The 18,096-nt window shown below is 44.0% G+C and overlaps 1 protein-coding gene across 4 annotated transcripts in view; it reads right to left on the bottom strand.

The window, feature by feature from the left end:
* Positions 1 to 8,896: 8,896 nt before the first annotated feature.
* Positions 8,897 to 18,096, bottom strand: part of SPOP (speckle type BTB/POZ protein) — a 62,361-nt gene continuing 53,161 nt past the window's right edge. For 3 of the 4 annotated variants that reach the window (XM_010949259.3, XM_010949267.3, XM_045512260.2), the window contains 4 exons: positions 15,743 to 15,798; positions 15,122 to 15,244; positions 11,385 to 11,527; positions 8,897 to 9,954 (listed from right to left, as the gene is read on the bottom strand). In XM_010949259.3, the coding sequence (XP_010947561.1) occupies positions 9,810 to 9,954; positions 11,385 to 11,527; positions 15,122 to 15,244; positions 15,743 to 15,798 (467 nt within the window). In that variant the 3' untranslated portion in view covers positions 8,897 to 9,809. The remainder of the gene's footprint in view (positions 9,955 to 11,384; positions 11,528 to 15,121; positions 15,245 to 15,742; positions 15,799 to 18,096) is intronic. The other variant, XM_074343026.1, reaches the window with a different exon arrangement.

The following is an 18,096-nucleotide window of genomic DNA, read 5'->3' as shown; positions in this document are numbered from 1 at the left end:
GGTCAAGAAACAGAGTCCTTGGTTGCATTCCTACTGCTCCCAGAATCCCACTTTTGCACTCCAGAAGCCCCTGTGGCACCACCCTCTGTTCCCCACCCGCCGAGACCTCTACTGGTAAACAGAACACAAAGCTCAGGGAAAGCAAGTGGCCAAAGGGCCTTTATTTAGAGCAGAGCTAAACACCCCAGGCAGTCAGCCAAGTGTACTCCCCAGGCTGAGGCAGCCTGCAGGGGCCCCTCCTGCCCTGCTGCGCCCCATCCCCACCTCACCTGTCTTTATCACCTCCATCCAGCAGATCAATTTCTCATCCGCCTCGATGGCCTGTGGTCCCTTGCTGGTCCCCCTGGGAAATGGGTGTGTGAAATATGCCCATCTCGGACTGTGCCTCTGAGGGTGAATCCCTGAGGACTGGGCCTTGTGGGACAATTTCTTCTACATTTTGAGAAGGGTCAAGGGCATGGACTACACACAGGGCCTGGCAGTAAATCTTGTTGACTCACAGATGAACTCTGAACTCTATCATGGGAGCCTTTCGCAGGGACAGGGAGGAGGAGGAGAAGGGAGGACACAGGTCAAGAGGCAGTTAAAATCCTGCCGGGCGGCATCTGCAATAAATGAGAATGATGCTGTTTGGGGAGATCGGGGGTAGGTGGAGGATACAAGAGTGTGGAAAGGTATATAAATGCCCCATTTACCAGTCCCAGCAGCTCCCAGGTCTGGGATAGGAGGGGGCCTGCTGCTGCTCAGTCAGGCTCTGCCATCTGCCACATCTCAGCGGAGATCAGCACTGGAGGGCTCGTTGTAGGCAGGGTTTTTTTATTTTTTATTTTTTTATGTGGCAGGATCAGGCTCAAGATGTCACTCTGGTGAGCGGTACTGGAGACAGGGGAGAGAAATGTCTAGGAAAACAGGGGAGAAATAATGGAAGCTTCCATGCTCCGGGAGGAGGGAAGGACTGGGAGCAGAAAAGGAAGGAAATAAAGGAAAGAAGCCAAAGAAGGAAAACCACGTAGAAAAGATGGGCTTGGCTTAGCAGGTACGCATCATCCCTCTCTCCCTGGCCACTTGGGAGGCCGCAATTGCCCAAGAAACAGGGTTTCAGGATCCCAAAGTTACTTACATCTTCTCCCCAAGCCCTATTTTCACACCTACAAGCCGAAGTGCTTCTGCCCGGTCTCTTACCTTTCTCTCTAATGCCGAATGTCAAGCACTCTTAGCTTTCGGAGCTTGTAACCACGATGACAGTGATGATGATAAATGAAGAACAGAAGAGCTATTCCAGGTGACTGAAAGATCTGGCAAAAGCTGACTCTGTTCTGAGACTCCTCCACACATTACAGCAGGTGAGAGTCTCCGAGCTCGCCGGACACCGGGCTGGCCAGTCCACACGGGTTTCTCTCCCCACAGGTAATTCTGCTTCAGGAGATCCCCCACACTCCCAAAGGTGTCTATTTCAGGGTCTTGTCGCAGATTTACATTCCAACCCAAGAAATCATAAAAAGAAATGGACTCAAAAGGCTACACGTGGCTTAGGTTAGGACCAAAAAGAAGTCCACGGCAGTAACAGCAGCAGCAGTTTACCTTTCTGGAGCCCACACATAGCAGTCACTGTGTTAAGGACTTGATATGTATTTACTCATTAAGGACTTGATATGTATTTACTCATTAATTTCCCACGAGAACCCTGAAATATACCCATTTTACAGATGAGAAAACTAAGGCTTACACAGCAGGTGCTTTGGGCAGGATCATGAGTGGTGGAGGGAGGTCACAGCCAGGCTCCTGGACTCCAGATGTTGTCCAAACACCACCCTTGGGTGGACCCTCAGTGCTGCCTGCACTCTCACTAACTCCTCCCCAGCATCTCGCTCCCACCACTCGGCCAACCCCCAACCCTTACCCATGAATTCTTGGCCATTGACCTTATTTCCTAGTTAACACTGAAAAACATACAAATCACCAGATGCAAGCTTGCTCAACTTCCCACTAGAGGTGAATTCACTTTCTGCAGGACTCTCTTCACACCCAGAGAGGGCGCCCCACCCCTTCCTCCCGATGCCCACCCACTGCTTCTCCTCCCTGCTGTCTCAGAACCTCACAGCATTCTGCTGGTCCTTTATTTTTTAATTAAAAAAAAAAATTATCTTATTTTTTGGCAGGGGGAATTAGGTTTATCTGTTCATCTGTTTATTTAAATAGAGGCACTGAGGACTGAACCCAGGACCTTGCACATGCCAGGCAGGAACTCTACCACTGAGCTATACCTTTCTCCATGGACCTTGGGACTTTTAAGTGCTTCCTTTCTACTTGATCCTGCCCATCCACTTTAAACAGGCTCATGTCTCTTCTATTCTATAGGAAAAAATTAAACTCCTCCCTCCACTCATTTCCCTCCTCCAGTCACTGCCTGAACTTTCCCTTCCCTTCACAGCCATACCTCCAAGACCCGCCTGTCCTCTCATTCCTCATGTCCCACCCACTCCTCACTTCGCCCCTACTGGGGTCCCTTCACTGAAAATGGCCCTGGCTAAGGTCGCTAATGACGCCATGTTGCTAGTTCCAATGGGCATTTTTATTCTGTCTCTTGTTCTACAGCGTCGGACACTTTTTAACAACTTGTACTGGCTCTCTGACATATGTCGTCTTCCTACCTATCTGGAGTCACTTCCCCTCCTCCTTTGTGGCTTATCCTCCTTTACCGGCCCTACAATGGAAGAGTTCCTTAAGGTTTAGTCCTGGGTCCCCTTCTCTCCTCACTCTATACTCCTCCTGGGCGATCCAGCACACCACAGAGCTTCCCAATTACACCTATAAACCAGTATATCCCAGAACTTCTCTTCAGTTCCGACCTCTCCTCTGAATTCTAGACTCATAAATTCAACAGCCCACATGACACCTCCATTTGGACTTCTCAAGGCATCTCATAATCTACAAACAAAATGAACTTAATGATCTGATTTCTCCGTTTATCTTCCTATTAGTCTCTATTTTGGTGAATCCATCCTAGTCACCTCTTTGTCCTTACTCTATCCAATCTATCATCAAGTTTTGCCACCTTGCCCCCTAAATCTCCCCAGTTGATCTCTTCTCTAGCCCTGTCACCTCTCTACTTCAAGTTCTGTTATCTCTTGTCTTCCTCCATCCCCACTCTCAACAGTAACTTTCCTGCACTTTAGCTAAAGATTTTATTAAAATGAAAATCTTGTCACCCCCACCTGCTTAATAAAACTCTTCCATGATTTCCCCACTGTTCTTAGTATAAGTACCCCAGTTCTACACGTGACCTGTGCAGGTCCTGCCAGATCTGGCCCCTAACTTGCTCTCACACTTCTCCACACTCCAGCCACCCTGCCTTCTCTGGGCTCCTGGAACACACCATGTGCCCTCCTGACTCTGGGCCTCACGTATGTGATTTCTTCTGTGTGGAACGTGCCTCTCCAACTTTACCAAGCTGACAGCTCTTCAACCTTCAGCAATCACTTCAAAAGCTGCTTTCTTTGGGAAGCCTTTCTAGATCCCCCAGATGAGATGAATTCCCCACTCCAGGCTCTCACAGTGCCCTACACCTTTCCTCAGAGCACTCAGCATGGCTTGACATCGTGTATTTGTGAGATTAAGACACTCTCTCCCCATTAGACTGTGAGGTCCAATGAGGGCAGGGGGGCAGTTCGTTTTACTCACTGTTTATCCCTAGATACTAGCACAGTTCCTGGCACAACATATATGGAATGTATAAATGAATTTTCAGTAAAGAAAACAGAAAGAGCTCTAAAAATTCATTCTTAAAAGGCCAAACCAAGGCAAGGTTCTTAAATATCGGTGGGTGTAGGAGACCCTGGGGATCACACATTGTTATGTTCATGTTGATCATGCTCAAATGCCCTTTCCTTTAGCTTTTGCTCAGAGGTAATGGGGGCATGAAGGATACACTGTGGAGACCATGTTCTCTGGAATGACTAAAGATTACATGGGATAATGTGTCAGAGGATATGCCTATTTTTCATTAGTGTTTCAATGAAAAGAAACACTTCCAACACTAGTAAGAGATAGAAATAAAAATGTTTATTTACCCAGAGAGATTAAAATGTATGACTACCGGTTCATGTATCAATGTCAATCTACCTATAAACTTCCAAAAAGGCAGCACTTCATTTCACCATTAAAAGTAGTGGGTGCATTTTAAAGTGCTGCCAGATAACAGGAAATAATGAAGCTCACAGATGTTGGAGGACAAATGTGAAACCACACCTGTGGTGTGCTGGGGCCGGTTCTCACTGGCTCTACAGAGCCAATCGTTAAATTTCCAGGAATTTTGAGAGCTGGTTGTTAAGTGGCCAATTAAAAATTAAATTGTACCAGTGTACAATTAACAGCAATGGTAATAAATACTCAAAATTCATCTCTTTCTAGTTATGCTTTACTACTGCCTGTGGCTTGAGGTTACACCCATCTTCTGTATCTGTACGACAGAAGTACTAGACAATGGTGAGCTGCAAATCCCCTTCCAGCTCTGCACCCAGTTAATGTCATCTTCAGGTTTGGCATGGGCCATCATAGGAGTATCTACACCATGTAAACTGGTAAATGCTCCCCATCAGGACTTACATTTTGAGGAACTGACCGCTATACCTTTCGTAGCACATCCCTGAACGAAACCACTGCCCACAAAAACATTTCAAGCATCTACAGTAGATGTGAAGCAAACTTTTTTTTACTTGGAAGAGGGATAGGTTAAAGTGCAGAAATGTGTGTCTGTCTTTAGGAAATCATTCTCAAAATTGTGTAAGGGTTGAAGGTGATTGCTTTCTTTCTCAATTTGAAGGTACAATTATTATACAAACATGACTTACTACAAATATCAATTACTAAAGTGTCTGGTTTTATGGAACAACCTGTACACCATTACTTCTAGACAAAAATAAATATGTTGACTAAACTGAGACATAAATTCTTAAGAGTGGGTGGGAGAGAGTCCCTTCCTCTCTGCTCGCCAGACTTGCGGAAAGAGGAGCTTACACTCAAGCTATGTTTGCTTACTTTCTCATCAGTTTGGCTTTGGCCTCCACTCTTTGACAGAAACTGCTCTAAGGTAACCGGCCACTGACCTCCTTACTACTTTTCAGCCTTCATTGCTGTGAGCTCTCGGCTTTGTTTCTGTGGGCCACTCCCCGGCCTCATCTGTGAGACCAGGGTAGGAGAGTGGAAATACTACTTGCCGCCTCAGTCCTGACCTAGCACAGCGTCTGCCACCTTCTAGGTGCTCAGGCATCGTTTGCCCAATCGGTGGCCTGAGTTTTAATCTCCGTGACCTGGATCAGTCATCTCTCTTCTCTGGATGCCTATTCCCTGAGACATGAAACCATGAACTATGTGGGGGTCCCTTTTTCCCCTTCAGTTTATCAAGAGCTCGCATGCTAGGGTCTTAATCGGGCTAACGCTCGCCCCTTTTCAGCTCAGTGCTTTGAGCCAGGGTGTCCATTTCACTGTCAGGCAAACTCTTCGATTTTCGCTTTCTCTCTGGTCCTCCAGCCTAAGCCCCAAAGCTATTCCTTTGCCTGCTGTTGCTTCTTGGCTCAGAGCCAGGTTGAGTGACCTTGAGGATGATACATTATCACCTTCCCAAGCTGTACAGTTGAGGTGAACAGGAGCTGCACAAGACAAGGCGGCCAGCATTCAGAACTCCTGTGAGATCTGTAAACTACAGGTCCTGGTGCGACATTCCCCTACCTGAGTTATGCATATTTTATCTGCAAAATGTTTTTTCCCCTAGAGTTGATCCCCTTCAACTCCTTAATCATTTGTGTTGCTTGTACTGAATTCCCCCAAGTCGAAAATTCTTTTTCCTCGAGCGGCAGGAATCAGAACCATTCCAGATGCCACCTTCCACTCCAGCATGACAGGATTTACAGAGGGGGAGTGATCATCTTGCTAATAGCTCAGCGGTATAAAGATCCCATCAGTCAACAACATTCAAGTTGCCACCCTCATCCGGAGGTCAAAGCTTCTGGTTCTCCCAGCTCATTATCCCAAATACTGATCATCCTGCACTTGCTTCCTTGCTCACTGTCTCCATAAGGCGTCCACCTATGGGGTCAAAGGCCCCAATGTGGCGCAGTCAACCTCTGAAATTAAAACGGGGGGGAAACACATCCACATTTGTGCATCAACATACATAAAGAACAGTGTGACGATACTCACCTGAATATTGGATTAGCAAGCAAGCCATTAGAAATGAATCTAAATGATGTAGGCCAGAGTTCAGTGGAAAGTCAAGAGATAAAGGAAACACATGGGGCTCAGGCTGATTAAAAAGATAATTAGTTGTGGAAAATATGGTTGGGCTCCAGCCAAGAATTTGTCTTTAACAAAGATAAACTGAAGGATCCAATACGGTCATGTTGCGGGGATTTAGTTGCTGTTCTTTTGTAAGAGTTGAAGAGCCAGAACAAAGCAAGTCAGTTTCAAAGTGCAGTTCAACGTCCTCCGCCGCCTGCCCCCATTTGTTGTTCTGCTCATAAACACACAAGCTGTTTCCTTTCATCTGCACAGGCTCACACAATATGGAGAATCCACAACAGATTTAAAAAATGAATGTGGAGTGGTGGTCAAGCCAGAAATCTTTGGGCCTAAGAAATAATCTTGATGTCCCTGGCTGGAATCTAAGAAGAAAAAAAAAGAGGATTCTCTTCAAAGATCTAAAAGGCCAGCAGATTTAGCAGTGATAAGGAAAAGAGAGGCATCTCTTACTTAAATGGTTAAACCCCATAAAGGTGTTTAGAGGCCTAATAACAACACAGAAGAGGTTCACTCTACATAAGGAATGGGAAAATTTCTCCAGGGATGGCCAGATACAGGGGGGCTGACAATACGGAAGGAGGGGAGCTGGGGAATGATGCCAGATATGCTATTTGGACCTGAAACTGCAACTCCAAAGGTTCTGTGAAACTACTTGCCTGAAATATTGTTTTGATAAATAAGCCATATCCTTGTGGAATTGAAATCTCCAACTGTTCCACTGGCACGGACATCTCTGCAGTGACAGCACATGCCCCAGATTGTGGGGTTAACTTGAATTAAATTTCAGATGTGGGGGAGCTGAGGGAGGGGGTGGTGGCAGTGGGAGGTTTATGAACAGTATGCTGGGGCTCTGATGTTGTCATAACCAGATGGCTTCAAATGTATCATTTAGACAAAAACAAACACATCCAGAAAGAATATAGTAATGACAGGAGAAGCATCGAACAGCTTCACCTGTACCTGGAATCCTAACAGCTTTGTACCCATAGGAAAGCCCACGTTGGAAATCTCTTAAGTAGAGGAAAATTCCAAGAGACCTTCATCTTGTCAGAAGCTTGGTGCCAGAAGTGCTACCCTCCTGAGGATATAAATTCCTTGGACCCACAGCTTTCTGTGAATGAGGAAAAGCAAACCTGAAGCCTGGTTTGTCCTCCTGCACCCTCTGAAGAACAGTCCAGCAGAGGCACCTTTCCAGAGCTTTGCTCTTGCTATTTCCACAGGAAGAAAGTTTTACCTTTTCTTACCTAGACACTTCAGAAATGGAACTTTTTCCAGTTACTTAAATAATCTTTCCAGGGTATCACGTTGGAAGAACTGTCGCTCAAGTTGTGTGACCTGATGCATGTCCCTCTGAGTTTCAACTTCTCTCATCTATCAGATGGGAAGACGCTAGCTACCTATCACTTGTCCTACCAAACTCATCAAGGTGTTGGCAAGTTCAAATGAGATACTGCGTATGAAGGTTTGCCGAAAACCCAGACGTGCAGAATCAATGCAGTTACCTAAGAGACAATACGGGCAGAGGAGACCCTGTGTACGTCCTGGTCCCCGTGCTTATATGCAAAGTGAGGACTCAGGAGGCCCGGGACAGCAGCCAGAACTCGGAGAACTGGGCACTTGCTGACATAGGTGACACTTAGGAGGAAACTGAGAAGTGCAATGGAGTGGCTTCTCATGAGGAAACCCTGTCTTTGATTATATTGATAATGGGTCATATCTACTCCATTCTAGGGATGGCAAGATAAATGAAAACTGGAAAACTGGCAAAGGCTAAAGTCACTGAAGGGAAATAGAAGGTGAAATACTTTGAGTATCCATCTAAGGTGTCAAATAACACACACCTTGGCCTCATGGCCAGGGTACCCCACGGTCCTGTCCCACACTGCTATAGGAAAGGCAGAGAAGCCCCGGAGCATTCTTCGAGCTCACTGGGAATTCAGACATTAATTCTTCTAAAAACACATCCAGTCAGTGATAGAACCAGTCAGAGAGAATAATTTCCCTTTATTGAATCTCCACATTCATGTCCCCTTGATATTTTTATATTTAGCTAAGGAGAAGGGAGATCAGGAGTTAGGTCTTAAAACACGTAGGGTGCAGCAAAGCCCACTTCCATTACCTGTGTTGGCATCAGGAGCCTGACCCCTCATTAGGATGTGGGCTGTGAGAGCCTCAAGAAGGACAAGGGACTGGCGATCGCTGGTAGCTCACAAAGGAAACTCGAGATTAGGGAGATGCAATAAATCCCTACTGCCTAGACATTTCGAGCATAATCTCTGCCAGATCAAGGATCAAACGAGGCCTTCAAAATCCCTTAAGAACTCAGACCCAAAAGACAAGACAGGTGAGTGAAACAAAAGACCAGAGATACCACACAGTACAAAATAGTAATTATTTATATTTTCAAAAAGAAAAAAAATTAACATTTGGAAGTTCTCCCCTGCAGGAAGGGGGCAAATTGGAAGGAACAGGACTGGCTCCTATGCAGGTGGCAAGTCAGGTACGGACAGCTGAGCAATCTGGGCTGGGAGTTTTTTCATACAGCATTAATAATAAAATTTCCTTTTCTCTTCTTTTTGCTGTTTTTGTTTTGTGTGTGTGTGTGTGTGTGTGTTTTGTTTTGTTTTTTTTTTAGAAAAGGAGGGGGGAGAAGAAATAAAATCAGAGAAAAATGCCAAAAAACATTTTCCACAATATCTAAAAACAGAGAATCATAGTTCTTGTCAAGACAGTATGAATTCTGATGAATTATTTTTTCCAGTTTTCAACACCAATAAAGATTTTTTTGCAAAAGCGACCACATCAGAATATTCATCTTCTGGATCAAATAACCTCCTTCCCCTTTCACCTCCGCTTGTCATTTTTCATAAAAGGATAACAGGACATATGCTGTTCTTGCAAACAATAAGTGCTAACAAGAGAGCTCTTCTGATACTTGCATGGTGGTGAGGAGTTTTCGCAAATATCCAAGTTTTAGCACAGCTGGATGGACTAAAATTTCTCTCAACATAAATACTACTGGTACTGGAATCCACAAATTGATTTTTGAGAAATTCTGCAAAAATCCTTTCTTCTTTCCTTTTCCCTTCTCTTAAAACTAAATGTCCTTTTTAAATTTTCTTTTTGCTCCAGGCACCTGATGATTTGTTCTGCTCAGTCAGATGCAGACAGGTTTCTCCAAAGTACCACCGCGGGGATGTCCTCAAGGCCAGCGCCTAAGCTGAATCCCCACAGTATCAAACTCCGCCAGGCCAGAGGAACACAGTGACGCAGCAACAGGGTTTTCATTAGGTTGAACAGCCCCGAGTCCCGGCCCCTTCCCTTCCCCCACCCCCATTTCCCCCAAGTTTATTTAGTGCTGTTTTAAAAGTCTGGGGCTACAATGCAGTCTTTTCCCCCCACAACAGAGTAAAAGCTCCACAGATTGCGCTGTCTACCTGGTGGTCAGGTCAGTGCAGCAACGGTGGCTGCTGCTTCTGGAAAACGAACGGAGTCTTAAAACAGGCAGGACCTTAGGACTGCTTCAGGCGCTTGCGCGGGGGTCCCAGAAACGGGCACTGTGCCGAGGCCAGAGAGCGGTATGCCTCCGCCACCAAGTGGGGGTGCGACACCACCATCGACTTCCACCCCGAGGTCTCCAAGACATCTGAAGCATGACTGGGAGAAATGTGGAGAGACGGGTTACCAAAGGCGGAGTGAAGGATGGACTAAACAGCCTCATTTCCCAGAGTCTGCTGTAACGGGTGTCAGTGCAAGAAACACTCAGACAGAACCCTTGATACGCATGAGAATTTGTTTGTTGGACAGTGTGCAGACAGGTGACCAAGTTATGGCTGTCGTAACTCTGCAAACCAGGACTCTGAGCCACTACAGTCTCAAATACAAAACATGACATGTTCCTCAGGCTCATGTACATCATCCGTGCTCTTTATACGTACGCACTGGTGACACCACTGAAGAGAGAGAGGGGTTCTCTGGGTCAGACAGCTCTGAGCTGCCGTCCGGCTTTGCCATTTACTAGTCCCATAACCACAAAGCAGATCATAGCCTGGGGCCTGCTTGATTATCAAAAAAGAGGATAATAACCACACCTCACTGAATGGTTAACATCTAAAAAGCACCAAGCAGGCGTCCAGCACTGAGTGAACACTCACTACAAGGAACATTATGCCTGGTGGGGGGGGGGAGGATATAGCTCAGTGGTAGAGTGCGTGCCTAGCATGCACAAGGTCCTGGGTTCAATCCCCAGTACCTCCACTAAACCAAATAAACAAAAAAACACCTAATTACCTCCCCCCCAAATAAAAAGAAACATTTTGCCTCAACTGGTAACTTCTTCGAAACAATCTCACAAACGGACTTAGAGGACACTGTTTCCTGTTTCAGGGCATTTTCGGTGTTGAATAATGTTCACTCATCTACCAAGCAACCTCTTAGACCCGTCTCACCCCAGAAGTGCTGTTGTGAGGGCTTCATAAGGCCTGCTCTCCTCCTGGGGCTTTTTCCAACTTTCACTCCCCAACAGGCAAAGGAGTAGAACACATCCCACTGAGAATTATTTCAGAAAGTGATATGGCCAGGTCACTTGTCAATCAGGATGAAGGAACAGATCTACTGGAATGAACATTTCTCTCTCAAAACAGTATTTAATGACCTCATTGACTGACTTATTATGCCTTCTCTTTGCTCCATTCTGCAATCGGCTGTTGGACAATTTTATTAACTCATAACAATCATACTTCTGTTCCCCAGACATCTACATGTCTTTTTTTTAAGCCAGTGACTGTGAAGTAAAGGTGCTATCATCTTAGGGTACACAGCTTTTTCAGGCCAGCAAGTTATCATTTTCATCAATTCCAACCCTACAAGGTAGTAGAACACCTCACCCACCAACCAGATTAGACTGATGTTAAGGAAAACCATTTTCCAGATTGTCAAGCCGAAGGGAAAAAATGATTAACTCTCTACTTATTTCTAAAAGGTTAATGAAGCTGCTTGCCTGTTTTACTCACTAATTCAAAGTCTTTCTCATTTATTTTTCTAGCTCTCCCAACAATACTGAAAGAACTTTGAAGATGCCAACTCACTAGTTGATGAAATCCACTGCCTGAGTTTTCAACTGATCTGCGCTGTGGAGGTCAGCCAGGATGAGAATTTCTGCGGCATTCTCCACGGAGAGGTTACTGCAGAGGGCATCCTCACACATGACCTTTAAACGCTCCAAGGCATACTGTAAAACACAAGCACTGCTGTCGTCAGCGCAGGAATGGCTCTGGGCTGACTGCTACTGAAGCTGTTTTCTTCAGCTGCACCGTCACGTAACTGGATACTGGAACAAAACTGCACAGACCATGAAAAGGCTACGGCTGCAATTACAAAACATAACCATACTCTGAAGGCCGACATGAAGACACCTAAAATAACCTGCAGAGCTGCCATTCAAGTGCTAAAGTCTATTAGAAAAATAGCAATTACAGAACAGATCCACATCTTCAAGTTTTACCTACCCTGACTATGATGGAAGTGTTTTCTTAAACCGTCACTACCTACCCTTACAGTGAGGCATCACTCTGCTTCAAGTCAACAGGGACATCACATTCTAAACTTCTGCAGTCCTTTTATTTAGAGCCAGACTAGGGTGAAGCACAGTCCTTTCTACTTAAGCATTGTCTAGTGTCACCAGCCCGGCAGGGTATTCCAACTGCCCATCAGGCTGTAAAAGGGAGCCCCGTGGCGACTTTTACCAGCATCTCTGCCACTAGTTGTTCCTGAATGAGGGTCAACCAAAGGCCTCCTTTTCAACAGAAAAGGATAAATAGAGACTGATTTTATTGGCGTGAGGTTAGGATTCTTAGAGTAAAAGAACAAAGCAACAGAGACCCTGGATCCAGTTTCAGTCTAAAAACTTCCTATTTTCCAAGTAAAGGGTTCTATATGCTCTGGAAACAAAGGTCCAGGTTAATACTGGGCACACTGGATCTAGCTGATTTGTTTTGACGCAACTGTACTACTTGCTCTCAGATATATTATGAACTTACTAAGGAACTTTTTAGGGATAAGGAGGAAGAAGGGATAAAAGAAGGCTCAAAATAAAATGTCATAATTAGTTCACAGGAGAAGGGTCTGCTCTGAGGGTGCCCACAGTCTCCGTATAGGTACCATCCTGGGAGCCTCAGAACTCAGTGACACAATTCTCCTCCAGGCTGAATCATGACACTCAAACCAGGACAATTTTATTTTTATGAATTCTGGGTGAGGAGGCATATCTGCTGGCACCGCGATCTCCTGCAGCAGAAAAAGAGTTTTATTGGTTTCAGTGCAGCTTTAATTTTTTTACATTTGAGTAACTGGAAAATAGTTTCCATGGAAAACAGGAATGACAGTAGACAAGCAAGAAAGTAGGCTGCCGTTTTTGTTTTAAAAGGCTGGAAAAGGTTGAGTAAATGTTCAGTCTTTATCCAGCACTGCACAGAATATTCATCTTATCTTTTCTCAATTCATTCTTTTAAAAGGACTTTTACTGCGAATAGCTCCGATCCCTACTGCATAATTAGACAAAAGTAGCCATTTTTCTCCCTTGGGGAGAAAGTTTTTTTTCTTAATTATGCTTCTGAAAAACCTGCCTAATGGCAGTACTTACCCCAGAGGTTGAAACTGTGTCTCCCAGGCCTGGGCAACGTGTTTTGTTTTGTTTTTGGTCTAATTATGCATGTCCCCAGGAGACTGGAAAAGCTCAGAAGAAGCTGTTTTAGCCTCTTGGGTGAATTCTAGATGTTTAGATCCTTCCACGAAAAATTTCTTGTTCTGTTTTCCTGAAGCTCACCAAAAGGTGTAAAGGTAAAAATGTTTCAAATAAGCTTAGAGCAAAGACTAACGGGAAATTCTGAATGGAATTTGATAATGCGCCCTTCAGTTACTTCTCATTCATAAATTTAAAGCACTATTGTGATTCACATGCTACATCTTTTAAAAAGTAAGTTAAGACATTGTACTGAAAAATACCATCCCTGGAATGTCAGTTCAGGCTGGTCCCCATGCTGTGTACGTACAGTAGGTTCTCAGCTGGTTCTCTGAGGAGCAGTGTTTAGCCCTGGCTCTGAGACGACCCAACTCTGAGCCTTTCTATTTCTGTCTAAAAACTGGACCTTATGGTACTACTCATCCTTATGGGAGCTAGAAGACGAGGCGGATAAATGCTTGGTATGCATAATTACAAGTGACTGCTTCACTGAAAATCAGACAGCGGGATGAGGCAGAATCATTATAAACTCATGTTTATAAAAAGCAAGCATTGGGCTGTGTCTTCTACTTCCTCGGAATTCACAGTGAGATTTTTCTTACTGTCTCCACTGAAACCAACTTTACTCTGTCAGAACTGAGCTAGACTGGAAGCGTGTAGGATGTTCGCTTTGCTTCACTGTACTAATAAAGTCCTGAAAGGTGATAAAAAGGATACAGCTATCATTCAATCCTTTTCACCTGTAGCACTGACTGGGTTTATGTGCCTCATCCTCTACAAACACTCCAAAAAGCTGATCAATAAAGATAAAACCTCCACTGTAAACACAGATACTTTCCCCGTCCTCAGGGGTGCAAAGGGAGGAGGAAGGAGACTACTCCTGGGGGCGAATCTCAGGAAGGCTCTGGTGCCCTTAGTTCAGAGCCAGCTTTGACCCGCAGATGGGGGCTGCAGCCTCACGGCAGGAAGAGGAGGCACCTCCAGCAGAGAACCCTCTTCCTCACAGGGTCTATTGCTGACTGGGTTTAAGCCCTTTAACCCCCTTGCCTCAACTGCTCCCCAATATGAGAAAGATTCCACGGCGTAAATAGCAATCCTTTCACCCTCCCCACCCCCAAGCTGTGTCTCCTCAGATCACAGGGCCTTGGAGGAACAGGTCACTGACCTCTTCTGGTGTATCCACATAATGAAAGTCAGTTTCCTAAAGTGTGTTTTGGGGAACACTAATCCCTGGAGGTGATCCCTGAGAATAGTGATTCCAGGGTTACTTAAACAGGAGAAATTGGTCTATCACATTCTCTTTTAGGAAACTCAGTGCACACCGATACACTAATGGTTCTGAGAAATCCTGCTGTGAAAGAGCAACACAAAAACCCCAATTTGACTTGGCTAAACTCAGTGTTTCATTAACCTTTTCCCCTCAACCTTATTTTGGGAATCCCTGGCCTGTTGTTTTAGGTAATCACCATTTTTCCTTGAGTCTAAGACCCACATTTTTATTTTCACGCTTTAACATTTCTCAAGTTGAAAAGTGTCTCAGTCAAAGTATACACTTAGTGCAGCAGCACCTCTCTTTCCCAGAGAGCTAGTCACCATCTTACAATTTTGAATGTGGCATATTTCAATAACTTCTTAGGTAAAAGTTGAAAATGCTAATAACCAGGACACTCGGTAAAAGTCATTCTCTTATTGACAAAGTTTAAAAAGTTAATGAACTCAAGAACATTCTGTAAATTATAAAGCCAAATTATAAATTATAAATCCAAATGTTAGTATTATCTAAATCTTTAATGTAACTGTGGTTAAATTTGAGATGGTGAAGAGAAGAGAGGTAAACATCAAACTTACCCTTCTTTTTCATATTTAGGGTGACCATATAATTTACCATTCAAAGCAGGACACTTTTGAAAATGCAAAGAGTGCTATTAATAACTGTGTTGGAACACAAGTGTTAACCAGGACTGTTCTGGCCAAACTAAGATACACGTTCATCTTACCCACAAAGCAACATAGAAACCCTGTCGTGAAACTCAAGAGGTCACAAAACCCCATAGTTTCGTAGTTATTTTTCTGTTCTTATCTCACCTTGTCGGCAGCTGCCAGCAAATCATCAGCCATTTTGTCGAGGTTCGGAGCCTTCCCCGTATAAATGAAGCACATCATTTCCTTAAAAACTTCAGGCTCCACATCATTGATTTCAACCCGATTCTATGCCAGAAAAATTAAAAATGAGAAACATGCCAAAGAACAAAATCCCTAAATGATTTTTGTGATTTTAAGCTCTAGTGAAGAGGAGCCTGTATCATTTTAAACCTAATATGAATGGAAAATTTCTCTTTGCCCTATTTGATTATAATAGCCTTTTCTCCCATCCTACATACCACCTTTGTTTTCTTTAGTACAACAGCAAGACAACTATAACTTTGATTTTTCACCATTCTTTTCCTGAGTAGAAACATGTCTAATATCCTCACCCAAGACTGTATGGATGATCTGCCTAGAATAGTGAGTCTGCTTTACCTAGAATGGTGGCTTCCAGACCACTTCTCTCTGCTCTCAGGAAGTGTCTGTCAGAGAACTATACTCCATTTTAATAGTACAATAAAGAAAAAAAATGGTCAGGAAAATAAATTTGCTGCCAAATTGGGAAATCATCTGATTCCAGTCACTTAGCTAAAAAGACACATCTCCATTCTGTTAACATACCTTTTTGCTCTCTTCCATTTCATGTTCAAACATGGCACTAAAAACTGGGGAACGAGCTACAAAGTGAAAAGGAAACAGGACAGACAGGGTTATCACACCAAAATCTCTTGGTTCTGTTATGAAGAAGAGATCATTTTCTTTCCTGGCCCATTGCTACAGAAATGGTGTTTTATATCAAATTATACCAGAATTGGAAAATTCCTTTCTTTTTATATTTACTGATAAGTGAATAATTATAATACATATGGGGGAAAAAAGAAATCACTCCTTTCAAAATAATTTCATATTAGTTCCAATCCAAGCATTCATCTTTCAAGAAAATTACTCAAAGTACCTATGTCAGATGACAATGGTATCCTCTGGGTAGATCTGGGGGCTCGAATGAAAGGTCCTTCATGGTCTATGAAGGGTGTCCTAATATTCGCATTTTTGCCTAGAACAATGACACCTACTCTCTCCACTTCCAGGGACCACACAGCAAGGAGGTCAAGAACAGGGCTCAGTGGCATCCACTAAACTAGATGAAGTGCAGGGTTGTTTACGGCAGGCTCTCCGTTCCTCCAAGCCCCATATTATCAACAGAGATGATAACGTCCCCAGGAGGTGAAACACAGTGAGATATCCTAATCATCTGTGGCCCTTCAAAGCTCAATGCTACCTGACAAATTCTCGTTCCTTAGTATTTAACATCTCTTAACTTTTTTCCCTGGGGTGGGACTAATGAAAGGACGTTTTTCTAAGCCATGCCCATTCTAGTCTAACGAACACTATGAAAAATAAGTAAACTTAATTTCAACCATGAAATTAATAACATGGCTATGAACTAAAATTTTATCATGCTGCCCAACAAATCAGGGGTTTTGGTAAAAGTTGAGACTACCAATCTCTACCTGAGAGGGAGAACAGATGGAACACATAGTAGGAGTTTGAGCCAACAGGTAACTGGAACTTTGACCTAGTTGATGTAAGAAAAGACTAATTTTAGATCTGCCATCTTCTAACCACATAATCTTGGGTAAATCACTTAACCTTCTGAGCCTCAATATTTTCATCTATTCCAAAAGGATATCAATTCTCATTGTTCTTCCCTCAGAAGGGTTATAGACTATAAGGTACTATATAAATACATTACAGAAGCTGAAGACTAAAGGGCTGGTGCATATTGTATGCCTGCAACTTACACAGTATCGTACAGTATCTACAAGTCAATAAAAAATAAATAAAAATAAAAGGCTGGTGTTTTTAACAAAGAGGGAAGGGTCTAAAGTAGCAATATGCTTAGAGGGTTCAGTGCACAGATAGAAGCTGATGTTATGAAAATAAATAAAATCACCTAGGATAATAAGCAGAGTGAAAAGAGAACAGAGGCGACCCTCAGGGAACACCAGTGTTTAAAGGGATGGGAGAAGAAGAGGGAGGCCACACACTAGAAGCAGCCAGAGGACCAGAAGAAAGGAGTCAAATAACGTATGATCTAAAGAGTCCCTCAAATTTAGGAACCAGCAGGTCATATAACTTTGGAAAACTGCTTCTGTAGCATGAAGGCAAACTGAGGATAAGCGGGAGGAAAGGTTATAGAGAGGGAGAATATGCCAAATCAAGAAATTTAGTTCTGAAAAAAAAAGAGACAATAACCAGGGGGAAAAGCTTGCAGGCCGAGGGTAAACAGGCAACAGGAGAAAGAGAGATGACAAGGGTGTAATGGGCAGAGTAAGACTTCTGAGAAGGCAGCGTGAGATGTGAAACAGAAGCAGAAAGCACAGTCTGATCTGGACACGAGGAAGAACTCCTCCGCTAGAATGCGGGGAGAAGCAGGCGAGGTGAGAGGCAGGTGCTGAAGAAGGGCCTCGGTTTTCTCGTGGAAGAGTAGCAGGGCCATTTTTGGGAGGTGGACAGTGGCAAAGGTTTGAAGTATCTATTATTGAGAAAAAGAAAGGGAGCTGACTATGTCTGCAGAAAGAGTTCTCAGCAGCGCTGAGGGCCTCGCTGGGCGTGGAGACACTAACCTAAGAGTTAATGACTTCCTTAAGCAATACTCAGTGACACCTACATGAGACAGGGAACGGGAAGGTGGTTAGGCTGAGCCAGACTGAGGTTTTGCCAGGTAAGTACTTTAGAATGAAGGAGCTGAGGGTCTTGGTAAGGAATGTATTGTTGCCTGAAGGTTCATGCAGTTTCCCCTTACGTCTCATGGCCTGAATAGAAGAGTGTGGCTGAATGCTATGCTTTCACATGAGGTAAGGCTCTTAGTCCTGCCTTATCACTTCCTCCTGTGTGTCAACCTCTCTGGTCTTAAAGACTAAGGGCCTATTACTAGAACAAGGTGTGATCTTCCATGTTACTGGCAACATTTT

This window comes from Camelus bactrianus, chromosome 16, assembly GCF_048773025.1.
Source record: "Camelus bactrianus isolate YW-2024 breed Bactrian camel chromosome 16, ASM4877302v1, whole genome shotgun sequence".
Lineage (NCBI taxonomy): Eukaryota > Metazoa > Chordata > Mammalia > Artiodactyla > Camelidae > Camelus > Camelus bactrianus.
This window is presented reverse-complemented; position numbering and strand designations above follow the sequence as displayed.